This window comes from Dipodomys spectabilis, unplaced genomic scaffold (assembly GCF_019054845.1).
Source record: "Dipodomys spectabilis isolate Male_0828 unplaced genomic scaffold, ASM1905484v1 ptg000095l, whole genome shotgun sequence".
Lineage (NCBI taxonomy): Eukaryota > Metazoa > Chordata > Mammalia > Rodentia > Heteromyidae > Dipodomys > Dipodomys spectabilis.
In genome coordinates this window covers 14,519,535-14,537,031 of record NW_024870772.1, presented here as the reverse complement: position 1 = coordinate 14,537,031, position 17,497 = coordinate 14,519,535, and the positions used below count along the sequence as shown (strand labels likewise).

Here is a 17,497-nt window from a genome sequence, read left to right as displayed (position 1 = left end):
ACAAGTGCTAGAAACAAAATGAACTGCAGGATTTAAGTTGTTAAATACATATACCTCCCCAAAGAAATCAGATAGCAAGCATGAGAGTAAAACACTTAATAACATAGTCATGCTTGATTTTTACAAAGCATTTGGCATAATAGGCATGCTTTTATTGACCTTCATTACAGGATTATCATTTTGCTAGGAGAATGACTTGAATGTTAGATGTGTTCATTCTTGTCTTCCAAAATGGTGTCATCATCAGAGTTGGAGTTAGCTTGCAGAGGCAATACAAGCATAAGGAAAAACATCCTCTCTAAAAACAAGTAGTAGCATATTTACAGTCTTGAGTCTGAAATTCACAGAATTATTTAAGTTGCTAGAATTTAAATTTGTCCTTGTGAACTGAACAGCTTTTACTAACTATTGCCTACAGAACATAGGTTTCTCACTGAATATAAATCAAGTTTTTTCAAAAGATGAATTAACTCTTTCAACACTCAAAAGTCATGATCAGTTTTAATTAAGTTATATGCTGATTATAGCTCTTGGATAAGTATAAAATACAAAGACAGTTAAAAAAAGATGCTGGATTATTTTACATATTGCACCCTTAGAAAGAAAAATAGCAAAAAGAAAACTATGAAGCATGAAAGAAACCTAGATGCTTAGGTATAGGTTCTTCATGGATTCCTTAATTTAAAATCATAAAGAGTTAATTTTTATATATAAGCCTTGACTTTAGAATCTCTATTTTTGTGTTAAATAATTTTCTAAATAAAAATTATTCCAACCTCAAAGTTTGAGTGGAATAATCTTAGGTAAGATTGGTTTGTCTTATCTTTGGAAGTGATATTCTCTGTGTAACACAGAACTTTGGGTTATTATATAACATGACACTTAATAGACAGATATTTCAATATATTAAATCATGTATGTGTCACAATAATACAAAGCTATTATGCACAATGGGTCCTGGGGTCATTCTGAAAACAGACATTGCAAGCTCACAGATGAATGATTCAGCATTAAATAATCTATTAGAAATATTTGTTCATATTTTAGAATACCAACAATTTCCAATGTCTTCTTAAATTTTCCTTTACAATAGTTAAGGTATTTTTTCACGTTTAGAGAAATATGTATTTTGAAAGGATGTTTCATCAAAAAGAATCTTGACCCTCAAAGAGCATAATGTCTTAGTGGGATAGATAGATGGAAAGTAATAAAAGTTATACAGCAATGCTAGAATACACAATTCATTTGGAAAATAATGACCTTTTTAATCTGACATAGCAATGCTCATTTTGGATAAAAAAATTTTAGTAACTTAATTTTTCATTCTTCTTGATATAAAGGATAAAAGATATCTAAGTTTCAAAAACTGCCATATTTTTTACTCTTCTTTCTTTTTGCTGATTTCTTATTTCTTCCCTACATACCTAAGGTCCCCTTTTCTTCCACACTCTTTGCCTTCTTGTCTTTCAAAAGAACCCTTTAATCTTTGGGGGATGTGATCACATGTTTGATTATTATGGTTGGTTAATAATAACAGAAAAGGAATGAGAGAAGAGAACTAAAGTTGATATAGGATGAAGTACTCTAATGCAGAATTATAAAATGTAGAATTATACTGTTAGTACTGAAGTCAGTTGAAATCAGCATATGGAGAATTTTTTATTTCAGTATGAGAGGAGTTGAATAAAGCACAAATAGAAAAGGCAAAACTTGGGAGAAGAGTGAGTAATCTTGTTCATACCTTTGAGATCAGAGAATGATGTCAGATTCCATTGTAGCAATTGTAGATACCAACATTCTAGATATATGTTTCCATAAATAATGAAGATTTGGATGCAGCTATCCTTATGTCATCACAATTCTGTATGGTCATAAATGTTATCCAATATTTACCCAGCTGAAGCACTGAAATAATTCAAGATTTATGAGACATACTGTGACCTGCTAAAATATCTTGTGCCACATTTCCAGTTGAATTTGGGCTTTTATTTAGAACTTTTCTGTTTGCAGTGTTGCTCAGTGGTAGAGTATATACCTCGCATTTGTGAGGCTCTGCATTCAATACCTCATACTGAAAACCAAAACAGCAGTGTTTTTATTCTTTCACATGTCCGCTAATTTCTCCTGTATGTTAGTTCTTTTGGCATTGTAGCATAAATGATTGGATGTATGAAGGCAATCCCTGTGAAATGCACATTGTTCTGTAGTGGTTGTTTCTCTTTCTAATCCCTTTGTATACAGTGAATTCTCTATTCCATTCCATTGAACTTTGATCATCCTTTGAAACCAAGCATCATCTCTTATATGAGGCCCTTCACAATATCATATCTTAGATTATTTTTCTCTGGATTTCTGTGGATGTACATTCTTATGACATAGGTCAAAATGGAATTGCTCAAGAATTACTTCCTCTATGGTAGTTTCAAATCTGGTTGCTATTTTCCACTCAAAACTTAAAACTCCTTGCCAAAAGCTATAGTTTTTGGAAGCCTGAGAATTTAAAGGAGGATTCACTTGAGTTCATTTACCATAAACCTCTGCCTGATTTAAAATGTGTTCCACAACGTCCTACTAAAGCTATCTCTGCTGAAGCCCTCCAGTACCTAGATACAAATGATATATTTATGCTTTTTTATCTTATGAATTATTAGGTGCAATTTCTCAACTTGTGTGTAACTGCTGAGTTACTTACATCTAATGCACAAAATTCACTGTTTTGGGATGTTTGACGTGTATTTTTATTGTTTTTCTGGGAGAGATTCTATAGGAGTCACATATAAACACACATACACACACATGCATAGAAAACACGTTCTGTTCTTCTAGCACAATACTGAGTTAGAACCAGTTCTCTTAAGTGTATCTGTTAGGAAAGAAATGACTATTTCCTGTGCCTTCAGTTCTAAGCACCTACTACTATCCAAGATGATCATGGGACTGGAGGAAGATGCACAGCTAAATTTTAAATGTTAATCTCTGAATAGTATGCCACAGGACACACATATTTTTGCTATAAATCTTCAATTCATAGTTTACATTCTCATTGTTGTCTATACGTTGTGCTTTCTGTTTTGCATCGGTTCCAGAATATAAATTTTATTTCAATCTTTCTTATTTTTTTCACCTCATAGGACTGTTTATGCTATGATTTAGACCAAAACAATGACACTTTGAGAGGCATTTTATTACCACCCAAAAGTCACCCTTAAAACCATACCTGAAGATGTGCAGGTGTTTTGAGTAGTAAGTACAAATGCTCCTCCAAGATTCAAGAGCAACTCCAAACATCCAACTTCAATTGTATTCACTTGAATAGGATATTGTATAGGCCAGTGGTTTCTTGTATCTGAATTCATCCGTGGCAATACACGACAAAGCATTATGCGATGCAGGTGCATGCTTGAGGACTGGTACTTTATTGCTGCCATGGTTAGACTATTTATTGACATTATAATAACTTCCCCTTCAAAATGTACTCTCTGCCTATCATAAGCAGAAAGAGTGGCATTTCACAAGTAAAATCTGAATTTGAGGTTGGTAATCCATGCACCTAAAATATGTACTATTGATAGTATCTCTATTATATATAGTTTCAATTTTTTCCCCTATGACAAAATGTTTTCACTTCTCAGAGACCTCTATGTTGTGTCCTCTTCATTATATCACTGGTGTATATACAGCATTCTCATGATATGAGCACATTGTCCTTTGTTTTGTATTAAAACAGTGAAGAAGAAAAAGTGCATGTCATATGTATATATCTGTTTATCTTTCATGATGTTCATAAGTAGACCAGCACAGGTCCAGTGCACTAATACTAAAAAAAACAAGAAATGTCATGCAACAGCATTTAGCTGGGTAAGTGACTAATTTTCCCATTTGCATTTTCCCTTCTCATCTTTGTTCTTCCCTGAAAAACTGACAAAGCAAGACTACCAAAAATGATACTGAAATAAAGTCAGGTAGTCATGTGAATACATTTAGAAAAAGAAAAACCCCTGTCTATGATAAAATAGTGCTATAAGATTTTTTTTTTTTAATTTAGACATAGGAGATGTAGTATTGAGACAAGTTAGCTATGCTGCCCTGTCCTTAAAAATTGCGAGAGTGAAATTCATTCCTTTCTCCTAGGCAGACTGAGTGAAACCAGAGGTGTATTTTTGTGAAACATATTAGTAAATGGGGCACAGAAGTCACAACTGGAAATAATTTATATGAATATAAATTGCCAAGGTCTCAGTTATGTGGAATGACTCACAGTAGCACCACACCAAGTGTCAGGGTTTTATAGGATAGCAAAGGGAAGTAAGTGAATAATAATCAACATAGCCCAGAAAAGAAAGAGCAGTTTATGTTAGAGAAGTGTCAGTTCACAGGATGTGGCAAATGATGCCAACTTAGTGAAGGAAAAACCTGCTTTATTAGTATTTTTTTTAATATATTCTGACATGATTTCTATTTTAGCATTGATAATTTTTCTCTGTCCGATTAACTGCAATTCGTTAGGCTTACAGAGAAATATGTGCACATTCATGTGTGCCTCTGTGTGTGTGTGTGTGTGTGTGTGTGTGCGTGCATGTGTATGTCTGCTAAAGAAAGAGTAAAATCGAGCTATTGTTTACAGCACTCAAACCTTTTAGTAAAAACAACAACAACAACAAACTACTGCCAATGATACCAACGGTCTTAGCTTCTCAAGGTTTTTGGCTAGATAGAGAATCAGTGATGAGCATTTAGCTTATATTCTGATGAACTAATGGACAGAACACTATCAGCCATAAATAGAGATGGGTGCCTATTCTACTTCTTTAAACAGCTAATTAAGTGTTATAAAAGCCTAGGTTGGTGAAAGGAAGGTAAATTAAAAATAAAAAAGGAACATGAGAACAAATAAAAAGTGGGTTTCCATTTTTAGAGCTGTCTACTTGGAAACAATTCTAATTTTAAGATGCTGTTAGAAAGAGGGCCAACCACCACAGAAGCTGTTTACAAAACAGAAACAAAACCATTTTGTTGGTTGTCATAAAGCACAGAATACTCTATCTGTTCCGTGCGGCCACCACACTTTAGAACGTCCTTCCTGATGGTTGCCCTGACTTATTACAAATATCAGTAAAAAGAAAAGAAAGTGTTCAGAAGGGGAAATCAGAAGCACATATGTAACTCAATGCTGGAAACCAAAAATTTGCAGATGGACCAATATGAGAGCTACACAGGTAACAGGTAATTTTGGAATGCAGGACAGGAAATCCTTTTGTTTTGTAACATTCCCCTGTTTGGTGACAACTGAGTTGCCAAGTAATTTTTGCCTTAGGGATATTGTATAGTATTTTTCAAGGAAAATAAGTTTAAGGTTCCAATTTATGATAAGTTCTTACCCAAGAGTAACACAGAAAAGAATAAAGATGTAGAATCCCTTGGAAGTTAGAATTGGTTTTGGCTGATCTTTTTGATATTTCTTTCATAGATGACACCACAAAATTACATAGGTATTCCACTCAAGGTTCCCAAAATATCTACTTTTGGCAGAGCCTTACTTAATCTTTGTTGCTCATTGATTTCAAAACCATCTTGACTCCAGATTTTAATATTTTATTGATTTATGTATTTATTTTTATTTATTTATTTTTTGTTGGTCGTGGGGCCTGAACTCTGGGCTTGAGCGCTCTCCCTCAGCTCTTCAGCTCAAGGTTAGCGCTCTAGCACTTGAGCCACAACATCATTTCCAGATTTTTTTTCTGTTTATGTGGTGCTGAGGAATAAAACCCAGGGCCTCATGCATGCAAGGCAAGCACTCTACCACTGAGCCACCTTCCCAGCCCAGATTTTAATCTTAAATTAGGAGCATTGCTTTTTATAGAGCATTGCTCCTCATGATATCATGACATTGAAAAATGAAATTACAGTAACTCCTGCAGAAGAATGCTAAAGAGCAGCTAATTGGTTTGGATTATTATTTTTTGTTTTGTTTTAATGGTGTTACTAGAGTTTAAACTTGGTTGATATTTTACCACTGGTGCTATGCTCCCAGCCATTACTTGCTGGTTATTTTGGAGATGGGGAGTTGAGTAAACCTTTCTGCCACAAGTGACCTCCACCCATAATCATCCATGCTTCATCCTCCTGAGTAGTTAAGTCAAGTGTGAGCTACCAACACCTAGATGCTTTAATAATATGATAAACTAAATTTGAAATGCTTTTGAGCTGATCAGATTTTACATCTATTGCTGTGGAACACAGGGAAAAATGTCACTCTTTATTTTGCTTTAATTTTTAGAGATAAGGTCTTGCTATGTAGTCCAGGCAAAGCACTGAAATTACAATCTTTCTCCCTCATTCTAGAATGCTGATATCATAGGCATATATCACCATGCCTGTTTTATTGATTTTAACCCAAAATATCTATACATACACATATATATTTATATACAATAATTTTGTCAATATATGAACAAATATATAACATGTATTTGCTCAAAAAAATCAGAGCTATCTTATTATGTTATCTCTTACATAGAGACAGAATACTTTCCTACTCACTTGCATTTTTTAATTAAAGTTCCTTATATTAATGTTCAAGAATTTTTGGTTATAAATCTTAAAAAAAATAGACCATGTCTAGACAAAGCTTAATTTTATTAAATCATACAAATTAAGCTCTACACACAGGCAGAGTTCTGATTCAGTCAAAAATCAAAAACTACACATTCTGCAGTTACTTGGATTATATAACATCTTTTGCAAAAGTATTATATAAATTAAGATACAAAACAGAACTATGGTTACTGTAAATACTGCCCTTTCCAAGAATGTGATAGTAAGAAAATAAGAGCATAGAAAATGACTTTTACATTATTTATTTATTTATTATTTATTTATTTATATTTGAAGACAGAAATATAGTTCATAGTCCAATCTGGCCTTGTACTTGTGATCCTCTTGTTTTAGCCTCCATGAGTTCCAATATAATAGATGCACAGTACCACCAAACTGAAAATGAATCCTTACACTGAAATTAGACAAAGCCAGTGCCAGTGAGTCACACCTTTAACCCTGGCTACTTGGAATGCTGAGGTCTGAGGATTAGGATGCAAAACAAGCCTGAGCAAGAATATTCATGAGACTCCAAACTCCAATTGACTGTCAAAAAGCTAGAAATAGGACTGTGACTCACATAGTAGAGCCTTTAGTATAAGAGCTTATAGATGGGGCTAGAAGTTGGCTCAGTGGTAGAGTGCTTGCTTTGTATGCATAAGGCCCTGGGTTTGATTCCTCAGCACCACATAAGCAGAAAAAAAGTGGGAAGTAGCTCTGTGGCTCAAGTGATAGGGCGCTAGTTTTGAAGAGCTGAGGGACAGCACTCAGACCAGAGTTAGATCCTCAGGATTAGCACTGAAAAAAAGAAAATACTGGAAGACATTAAAATTATGTGATTATCTCATGTTATTTTTGGGAATTATACATTGAAGAGATCAGATACTGTGAACTTTACCTATAGAAAAAAAATGCCCAAAGTTCCGCCAGTTAGACTCAATAATTGTTTTGTTTTGTTTTGTCTTTTCTTCATGAGACATCCATGCTTAGTTCTGTTTCACTCACCTGATTACTATTTGGATTATACATTCCATATTATAAATTGAGGGAAAGGATCTCACATTTGACCAAAATACAAAAGAAAACCAAAAATAAATATTAAATCTATTATTTCTGTTTTGATTTGTTCTCAGGTCTTTAAATGGCTTTCTGACATAAATATTAAAACTTTTTCAATTAATAGCAATCTATATAACAGGCTTTTAAAAATGATTCCTATAGTTTTGTAATTACACATGTTTATTATCTAATCTGTCTCTTTGAATAACAATTTGAATAACTATCTTTATAGATGTAAGGCTTGAGAGAAAGTATGCTATATTATTATTTTCCTATATTGCTATTCTTTATTATGTTCCTATATTGCTATTCTTTATTATATATATTTAGTTTTCTGGGAAGACCTAAAATATATAATAAGAGGTACATATAGCCAAATTATTTCTAGTCTAATTATCATGTTTGAAATGGTGTGTGTGTGTGTGTGTGTGTGTGTGTGTGTGTGTGTGTGTGTGTGTGTGTGTGTATGTGTGTGTGTATGGGCAACCTTTCCTCCAGACTTGATTCTTTCTTTGCTTCTCTTCTGTGTATCCCACTTGCCTTACTTTACTCTTTCTCTACTTTTCTTTCTCTTTAGCTTTTCCCTACTTCCTTTCTTCTATCATTTTCCCTTATTCCCCCCCAATTTATTTCTATGTCTAGCTAGTAACTTACTTTATGTTATCGGTGTCTCTCTCTCTTTTTTTTTTTGGGTCCGGTTGTGGGGCCTGAACTCTGGGCCTGGGCGCTGTCCCTTAGCTCTTCAGTTCAAGGCTAGCGCTCTACCACTTGAGCCACAGCGCCACTTCCGGCTTTTTTCTTTTTGCTTATGTGGTGCTGAGGAATCGAACCCAGGGCCTCAGGCATGCAAGGCAAGTGCTCTACCACTGAGCCACCTTCCCAGCCCTCTCTCTTTTTTTTTAACCTACCTACTTATCTATTTATTTATGTTCTTTCAGAAATGATTCTACTCTCATAAACTCCAACTTGACTCTGGGCAGTTATAGTTTGTTTTGTACTCATAGTTTCTGCTGTTTATATAAAAATGTACATTCGATTTTCTTCAATGTCTGTGAACTGCTGGCACCAAAATTACAATCTAATCACAAGGTGAACAGATTATAATGTACCATAATCAATGCTCAAAATTTGTTCCCCTGGATGTGACATAAAGGAGTCAAGTAAAAAGCTTCAGATTTTCACCTCTGAAGTGCCAACAATCATTTTATGTTGGTAGTTTCAAATTCAAGGTCGATTTACATTTTCTTACCTCTGCGTTAGCCTCTCTCTATCTCTGCCCCTCTTCTTAAATTCATATTGAATTTATTCAGCATTGACTACCCAAACACCCAAAATGGAAGACCAGTCAATATTAGAATACAAAACTATATTGGCTTATTTCAAAAGAGTGCATTGGTTATAAATGAATTTATGAAAATACCTCTCACTTTAAAACGTACAAAAATACTAACAAATGAAGCTGTCTGTAAAGTTGTGTTTTTGAAGGGTAAAACAGTAGGTTAAATTAAGTGATATAATTGTTTGAAATACTCACTAATAGCTATAAAGGCAATGTAAATCATTCTTATTTGGAATCAAGAAAACCAATAGTTGATACTGATTATTTCTAACATCTTTCTGTTTTTATTTAAATTAATCTCAACTCTAAATATAAAAGAATGCTTCTCAGAAGGTAGTATATGTCTAGACTAGGGTCACCAAGATTTTGGATTCATGTCCTTCTAATAGCTTTTCAAGTCATTGATCATGTATGAATGAGCCTACGGTCTAGAATTCAGCTTGAGAATTAGTTCAGCAATTTTGTTCAACAATAAACATTTTATTTACTCTTTAAAACATTACAAAATAAAATAGATATAATCTACTTTTATTTTAGCATTCCACAAGTGTGAATGCTAAATGGTAGGAAATACCACAGTATTTTGATCCTGTCAGGATGCTATTCTGATACTTGATCCCACACTTAGGTCTTCTAGGAAATCATTTCATTGCTCAGTCTTTTTGAGATGAATTGTCTGTGGATGTGTTTGGTGATTTGTTTATAGGCGTCAAATGTAAACTTAAAAATTATATATCACTTGGAAAAGTAGAAACTGTGAATTTAAAGCTACTATTAAAATGGATTATTTTCTATTCAAAATATTTTCAATGCAGGCATTTTTTTTCCTACCATGCATAGGATATCATATATTTGTAGGGATTATCTAGCATCAATTAAAAGATATTCCTGGGGGATGTTAAATGTGCAGGGAATTCTTATCCCCATCACATGGAGGTAAATTGTAAATATCCTCTCCTGAAAGTAAAAATGGATCATTAAACATAATGGAAAGCACCATCTGTAGAGGAAAGGGACAAGTAGAAAAGTGTCATTCAAAATTATAGTTAAAAATATTGAGGTCAGTGGAACTACACCCCAGTTGTTAGAATGAAGGAATTTCTTTTATATCTTCTGGATCAGAATCTTTAAAATAGGATCATTAAAGTGTGTTTTAAATAGGTGCTTCATATGTCAATCAGCAAAAGATCGAAAAATTCTCACCGAAAGAATTATTATTTAACACAGGAAGTCATCATTTGGCATTAATCCTGTAGGTTACTCATTGAGTAAATCCATTTTCACCTACTTCCAACCAACAAAAAAAGAAAACCTCAAAAAGGTGAAGAAAACAGATTACTTGATCCGTAAGCATATCAAGTTGTTTTGTGTTTTTTTTTTTAAATGAATGCTTTTTGACAAGCTTATTCATAAAACACTCTGATAGAAAATTCCATTTGCCACTCGCAGTAGGAAAAGCAGGTTTTGAAAGGAAATCTTTTATTTCATGACTATCACCAAAATAAAAATTACAGGTAAAATAAGGATAAAACACTTCTCTGAAAGCAGCTTAGGACTTGTTATGGAAGTTTGCAATCCACGTTTTGCCCAGTTACTTGATTTGAAAAATTAATCCTGATAATCCTTTTTGAAGTTCACTGTTTCTAGGATGGGTTATACAGAACAAAGACTGATCGCCCCAGGAGATTGGATTAAGTGCTGCTGTATTCTCTGGAGCCTGATTCTCCAATGGCCACTTTTTTTTTTTTTTTTTTTACTTTTCCCCAGGCTACGGGAATTCGTTAATATCTAGAGAATAGCCTTAAATAAAACCATTGTCTCAACTAGCAGGTTTATGCAACCATCCTGAAATGTTTTAATTATTGTTTTCTTTTTCTTTTTAATTAAGAGACCAGAGGTCAAGCAAGCCAACAGAGTGCTGAGCATTGCTGTAGTAGAAATCGAAAGGAAACCCTAATGATTGGATTTGCTGTCTTCTCTTTTGTTTTTACAGAGCCGGAAGAGTGCGTTAATTGCACAGATGAATGCCGAGTGCTTGGTCATTCTGATAGGTGTTGGATGCCCCAGTTCCCTGCAGCCAATCAGGCTGAAAATGCAGATTATCGCACAAATCTCTTTGTACCCACAGTGGAAGCTAATGTTGAGACTGAGACTTACGAAACTGTGAATCCCACTGGGAAAAAGACTTTTTGTACATTTGGAAAAGACAAGCGAGAGCACACTATTCTCATTGCCAATGTCAAACCTTATTTAAAAGCCAAACGTGCCCTGAGCCCTCTCCTCCAGGAGGTCCCCTCCGCTTCCAGCAGTCCAACCAAGGCATGCATTGAGCCTTGCACCGCAACCAAAGGCTCCCTGGATGGTTGTGAAGCAAAACCCGGAGCCCTGGCCGAAGCAAGCAGTCAGTACTTGCCCAATGACAGTCAATACCTGTCCCCTAGTAAGCAACCGAGAGACCCTCCCTTCATGGCTTCCGACCAGATGGCAAGAGTCTTCGCAGATGTGCATTCCAGAACCAGCCGGGATTCTGGAGAGTTGGGTCCTGTCCTGGAGCAACCTGATCACCCCAACAGGGATCTGGGCAGAGAGTCTGTGGATGCAGAGGAAGTTGTGAGAGAAATTGATAAGCTTTTGCAGGACTGCCGAGGGAATGACCCGGTCGCTGTGCGAAAATGAGGAAAGCAAGCAAGCAAGCAAGCATTGGCAATTTCTTGTCTCTTCTGTTGAGCTAAAAATAAATAAATAAATAAAAGTGATTGCTCCTGGTGACAACCCCTTTTATAAGGGATGGACGAAGACCAATGCTGCTTCAGGCTTTTAGTGAACATCTGAGGTGCCCACAAGTACGTTCTTTTCACTGCTGTTTCTTTTTTCAGAAATAACAATGGTTTCATTTTGACAAAACTTATATTTAGGACAGAATGAATGATGCTTAATGAGGAAAGAAAAAGAGAGAGAGAAGAAAATGAAGAGAAAAGAAAGAGGAGGATGAGGAGACATGTAAAACCTTTTGACAATCTGTTAGGAAGGTTTGCACTGGTGTGAACTGAAGTATTTCTCATCACTCTAAGACTGTCCTCTGTGATTTATGCTGACATATCTGTTTACCTATTAATCCCATAAAAAACAAACAAACAACAGCAGGGTCATAATTTGTGCTCTGTGGTGGATTTCTAGCAACCATCACAGGCTTCTACTGAAAGTCCGAAAAAGACCTTGCAGTAGTCCAAGCTACACCAAACATTAATACATAGTTGTGGTAAACATTTCTGTATAAAGTTACCTGCCACACATATAAACACAAAGAGCATTCCGTATCATTAGTCAAAAACAAACAATACAAAAAAGCAAAAACAAAAACAAAAAAAAAAAACAAAAAACAATTCCTTCCCTGGTCATTTGTAAGACACCTCATGTCGTATAAAGTTAAATGTAAAAAGAGATATAGTCCATTTTGTCCAGCACACATGTAGACTAATTCACTTCATTAAAAAGAAGAAAATTTAGGACAAGGTAAAATAAAATAAAGGAGAAAATTAAAAATGCCTAGTGAGCATTTTAGTGTCCAACAAAGATAAACTATGATAGGTTTGTTTTAAATTTGACTTAGAAAAACATCCTGAAAAAATGGTTAGCATTGAGTGGCAAATATTCAGAGAGAATCAACATGATGATTATGCTTTATTCATTTGTGGACACTAAAAAAGCTCAGGAAAGTGAAAATGTCTTAGACATACACAAATCATATGACCATTTAAATGTGCAAATGTAAGAAGATTCAATGTGTTTACATCAAATGACATATTTTTTATTGATTTATTGCAGATTCCGTGCATATGAGCCAAATTGTTGAGTGTATAAGAGCTATATTGTGTATTTTATTAAATTAATATATAGTTGTGTTGCAAAAATATTTGGGCTTATATTGTAAATGGCAAGTGTTGCCTCGGTAGCTGTCGAACTCTATGAGTTTTGTTTTTCCCTGCTTCCTTGTCCCCATGGAGTGTGGGAAGCAGTGCCTCAGAGCAAAGTCTCTCGTTTAATGTATAGTCTACCAAGTACTACAGTAAATAATCTGTTCAGAATGTGTTTGAGTGAGCTGATGGAGCTAACTGAAAGGTCAAAAAATTACATCTGTCAGTCATGTTTCTGTGCAAGTCCTTGTAGAAGCTTTTATTAAAGTCATGCTAAATCACAAGAATTACATTTGTACCAATACCTGAAACTTTATCATGTCATATTTGATAACATACAGTTTCTGCCTATGTAGATATCCTTTCATTAGTTGGTTCTCAAAAGTATCTTCAGTGGTTCAGATATGTGTCTCCATTCTATTTCAAAAAAAAAAAAAAAGAAAAAAAGAAAAAAAGAAAGAAAGAAAAACATGACAAATGCTTTAATGCATGTTTGGTACCAGCACTGGTTATTTGCAGTGTGTAGTGTATTTCAAGACATCTGGGTCTTAACAAAAATCTGTTTTCTGTATTACAGTGTCCCTCCACTTCTTTTTATTGGTGTCCTTTAAGAACAATACACTTTTTCTTCCATTGTTTGGTTGTACTTTTTCATATGACATTTACCAAGTTTCAAACGTACTTCCATTTGAGGCTAAGAAACCTTTAATTTCAGGAATTGGGGAAAATAAAGTCAAATTAACACTTTCAGAAGTTGTAGCAGATGGGAAAATGCCTTGATTGACATTTTCCTTCAGCATTTTTTTTTTTTTGGCATATAACAGCTTCATGGCAAACAGTTTTGAGCCCATATCATAGAAAATGTGGTGCTGAGTTAAATAAAGGCTGTTTGTGCACTGGAGCAGAAAAAAAATGTCTTATTTGCAAACTGGTGGAGAATTCTGTGCCTTCTTTCCTGGCCATCAAGCCAGTGTAGAAACAGTATAAATTTCATAATGTCCTTATACTCAAAACAGAAGCAAAACCAAACATTGAATTAAATTAAGTTTTTATAATTTGAAACTCAAAAAGTTTTACTGAAAATATTTCCATAAAATGACATCAAGATTTTGGACTGTACCTCGTTCGCAAAATTGCTTTGGAGGGAAAGAGTGGATAACTCCTATCAGCCTTATTCTCTTGAGAACTGTGTTTGGTTCCTATTAACAGCCTTTCCAAAGCTCTACTCCTTGTTTTTATTAATCAATGTTTAAATTAGAAAAGAAGGGAACTTGTACATGTGAAAATTAATTGACTATATTTTGGACAATTTATGTATCTGAAATTTGTTCTCTGTTACATGATGTTGTCGGCTTTTTTTTTTTTTTTCAGTTTGCCAGAGACGACAGGTTGCTTTAGATTGATAGTTGAAGTATGATGGCAAATTGATTTCTATTTAGTTTTACCAAGTGTTGCCTCTCTCTTACTAGACACATAATCACTTAGTAAGATCTAAAGCAGGATATAAATGAAATCAATAGAGTATGGTTTATTTTTAAAACATGCTTAGTACAAAGTAACCAGTAGTTTAATTTGTTATATGTGTCTGAAGACTTTGCAACACCAGAAGATTCTAATCAGTTGTGCCAATGTAGGAGGGACTTACCTTCAGGCTCTCTATCACCAGTGATTTCCTAGCATTAGCTGTTTAACACATTATCTGTACTTAGTAATGATTATTTATTTACAAGTTGGTGGTAATTCAGCAATTGGGACTCTAAGCTTTTGTAGTTGAGGGAATCATGCTTTCATTCATTCCCTGGCAACTATCTTTATCACAGACCTCTGGTGCTTGGCTTCCAAGAAAGCCTATGAGATGCCAAAATTCCACTTTTGGGGATCCTTTCCTCTAATGGGTGATGCATAATCATTGAGATCTGAAGAGGTTTCAGCATAATTTAGAATGCTTAAAAAAGTTCTAATGTACATTTTTCAAACACTAACCCTCAAGAAAATCCCAAATACTCAAAATGAAAAGTTTGGTACTAGTTTTTGTTTTTGTTTCTGTTTCCCCTCCTTAGGTCCTTGCATAACTGAAGTTAAGCACAGAAAATAAATTTGTTTATGAGCATCTTAGTAATAAGAAAATGAAAGTTCTAAAACTGTCTTACTGATGAACTACAATTTTTTAAAACATCAATAATAAAATAATCTTTTAATGAGATATTCAGATGAATAAATTTTTTATTACTAAAATAGTAAGAATCAGTGTTAGTTATACTATACCAAAGTAAACATTAAAGAGACATATCATATGTAATTTCAAGGAATATTTTCATGTTGTTTCTAAACCTTACACACTTACCCTTACTGCAGGCAACATTCAAAAAGTGACTCCCTACTCTATAAATTAATTGAAACTCTAGTTGGGAAATTGACTTCCTCCTCTTCCCCCCCCCCCTTGCAAATTATCTGAGATCTTGTAAATCATGACTTCACTTTAAAGGATCTAGACCCTCCTCAATTTAAAAAAAATGGCACCATCAAAAAAAGTCATCTAGGAATAATGCAGTATGTTTTATTAGAACCAGGTAAAAGCTGTTTGTTGTTTAATGGAATAGAAGTTGCTGAGGTCAACAAATACACTGAGGTCTGGCATAATATATGCCCACTCATAATTGTCTAATTACATTCTTTTGACAACAGACAGCACTTATCAGAGCATTAATTCAAATGAGAATTTTGGCTATCAAGATTTGTAGATTCGAAGCATAATTGAATGAGAACTGATTAAAGTCTGACTTCCCTGGTCCCAGTGTTTTACAGGTTAGCTATTCCCATTTACCAATCTCATCACTCCATAACGTTCTTAGTTCCACCAAGTGATTGGTGAACAAGGACCATAACAACAAAAGCAGCATACATTGTATGGATTTATCTCAACGCTCTTGTTTAATGGCTGTGTTTAATGTGACCTATCTGGAAATTGAGGACTCCGAATAAAAAGTTATTACTAATAGTGGTGTTGCCTTCCCTTGAGTTCATTAACATAGAATTTATGAATAGCACAACATATACCAGAAGAACAGTGGTCATAATTATGTTGGAAAAGCACATGAAGTATAACAACGCTTTTGCTTATTATTTGTTTGTCAATAAAGTGAAATTAAAATAACTTAATGAAATGTTACTAGTCACTCAACAGGAATGGGACAACAATTGTTTCAATATTTTTGATAAGTTGATTAGTAATTGATATGGATGCATAGCCTAACAGACTTATTTATTTTTTATGTTAATTTTTGTATTTTTACAGCACTTAGGTTTGGATTCCCAGTCTTGCACTTGCTGGCCAATGCTCTACAATTTGAAGGAGCCCCTCTTATGCTTTTAAATATTTACAGGTGTTGAAACAGTAGTTAGGTACAACATATCAAAGGATTTGATTAAAAAACCCTATCATCTCAAATGATCATGGAAAGCACATGTTTGTAAATCATATTTTAAAATGCTTGTTGATCCTATTATTTTTTAAAAGTAATTTCAAGTCAATTTATTATTATTTCTGTGTTTATGTGTTACTGAGGAATTGAACCCTGGGCCTCATGAATGCTAGGCAAGCACTCAACAATTAAGCCACCTTCCCAGTCCCTATCCTGTTTTTATTTTTGTTTTGTATTTTGGTGTGTGTGTGTGTGTGTGTGTGTGTGTGTGTGTGTGTGTGTGTGTGTGTGTGTGTGTGTCAGGGGGCTTGAATTCTGGGCCTGGGCACTATCCCTCAGTTCTTCAGCCCAACGCAAGTGCTCTACCACTTGCGCCACAGCACCACTTCCAGTTTTCTGGTGGTTTATTGGAGATGAGAGTCTCATGGACTTTCCTGCCAGGCCTGGCTTTGAACCACAATCCTTAGATCTCAGTCTCTTGAGTAGCTAGGATTATAGGCATGAGCCTCCTGTTCCCAGCCCCTATCCTGTAATTTTAATAGATAAATTTGCACCATTTCAACAAACATCTATGAGTACCTACTGTTTATTGGGCTTGGGTTAGTTTGCTCTAGGGGTAAATACTTAATATACAGTAGTGTGTGGTTACAATCAAGTGAAAAATGTTATACTATGCATTACTGTTTATAAACATGGTTTTATTGTTTACATTTTTTCCTCAGTTAATACAGAATCCATATTTCTGTTATTTCACTTCCAGGAAATGACATCTTCTAGATCTCAAATTAATCTGACACTTTCATTTCATTTTTTACTAATATATATAATATGATATTATATATAATTTGTATAAAATATAGAATATCCAATATATACTATATGTTTTATATACTATATGCCATATACTACATAGTGTATAAATTACTATATTATAGAATAGTAATATATATAGTATGTACTACCATATTTTGTTATATATTATATACTATATATTTTATATATATGTAATATATATTATGCATTATATTGTATAATATACAATGCATATTATATTACATATAATATATAAAATTAAATATAATACATACATTATATTATATATATATCCAATAAGACTCTATAAGACTGTATTGTCTTATTGGAAAGATTTAATGGCATAGCTAATAATT

General features: G+C 34.1%; 1 protein-coding gene across 2 annotated transcripts in view; it reads left to right on the top strand.

The window, feature by feature from the left end:
• The window catches only part of Pcdh17 (protocadherin 17), a 95,850-nt gene extending 79,946 nt beyond the window's left edge, over positions 1-15,904 (top strand). For both annotated transcript variants that reach the window (XM_042685747.1, XM_042685748.1), the window contains one exon: positions 10,986-15,904. In XM_042685747.1, coding sequence (XP_042541681.1) covers positions 10,986-11,668 — 683 coding nt within the window. In that variant the 3' untranslated portion in view covers positions 11,669-15,904. The remainder of the gene's footprint in view (positions 1-10,985) is intronic.
• The last annotated feature ends 1,593 nt before the right edge of the window (positions 15,905-17,497 follow it).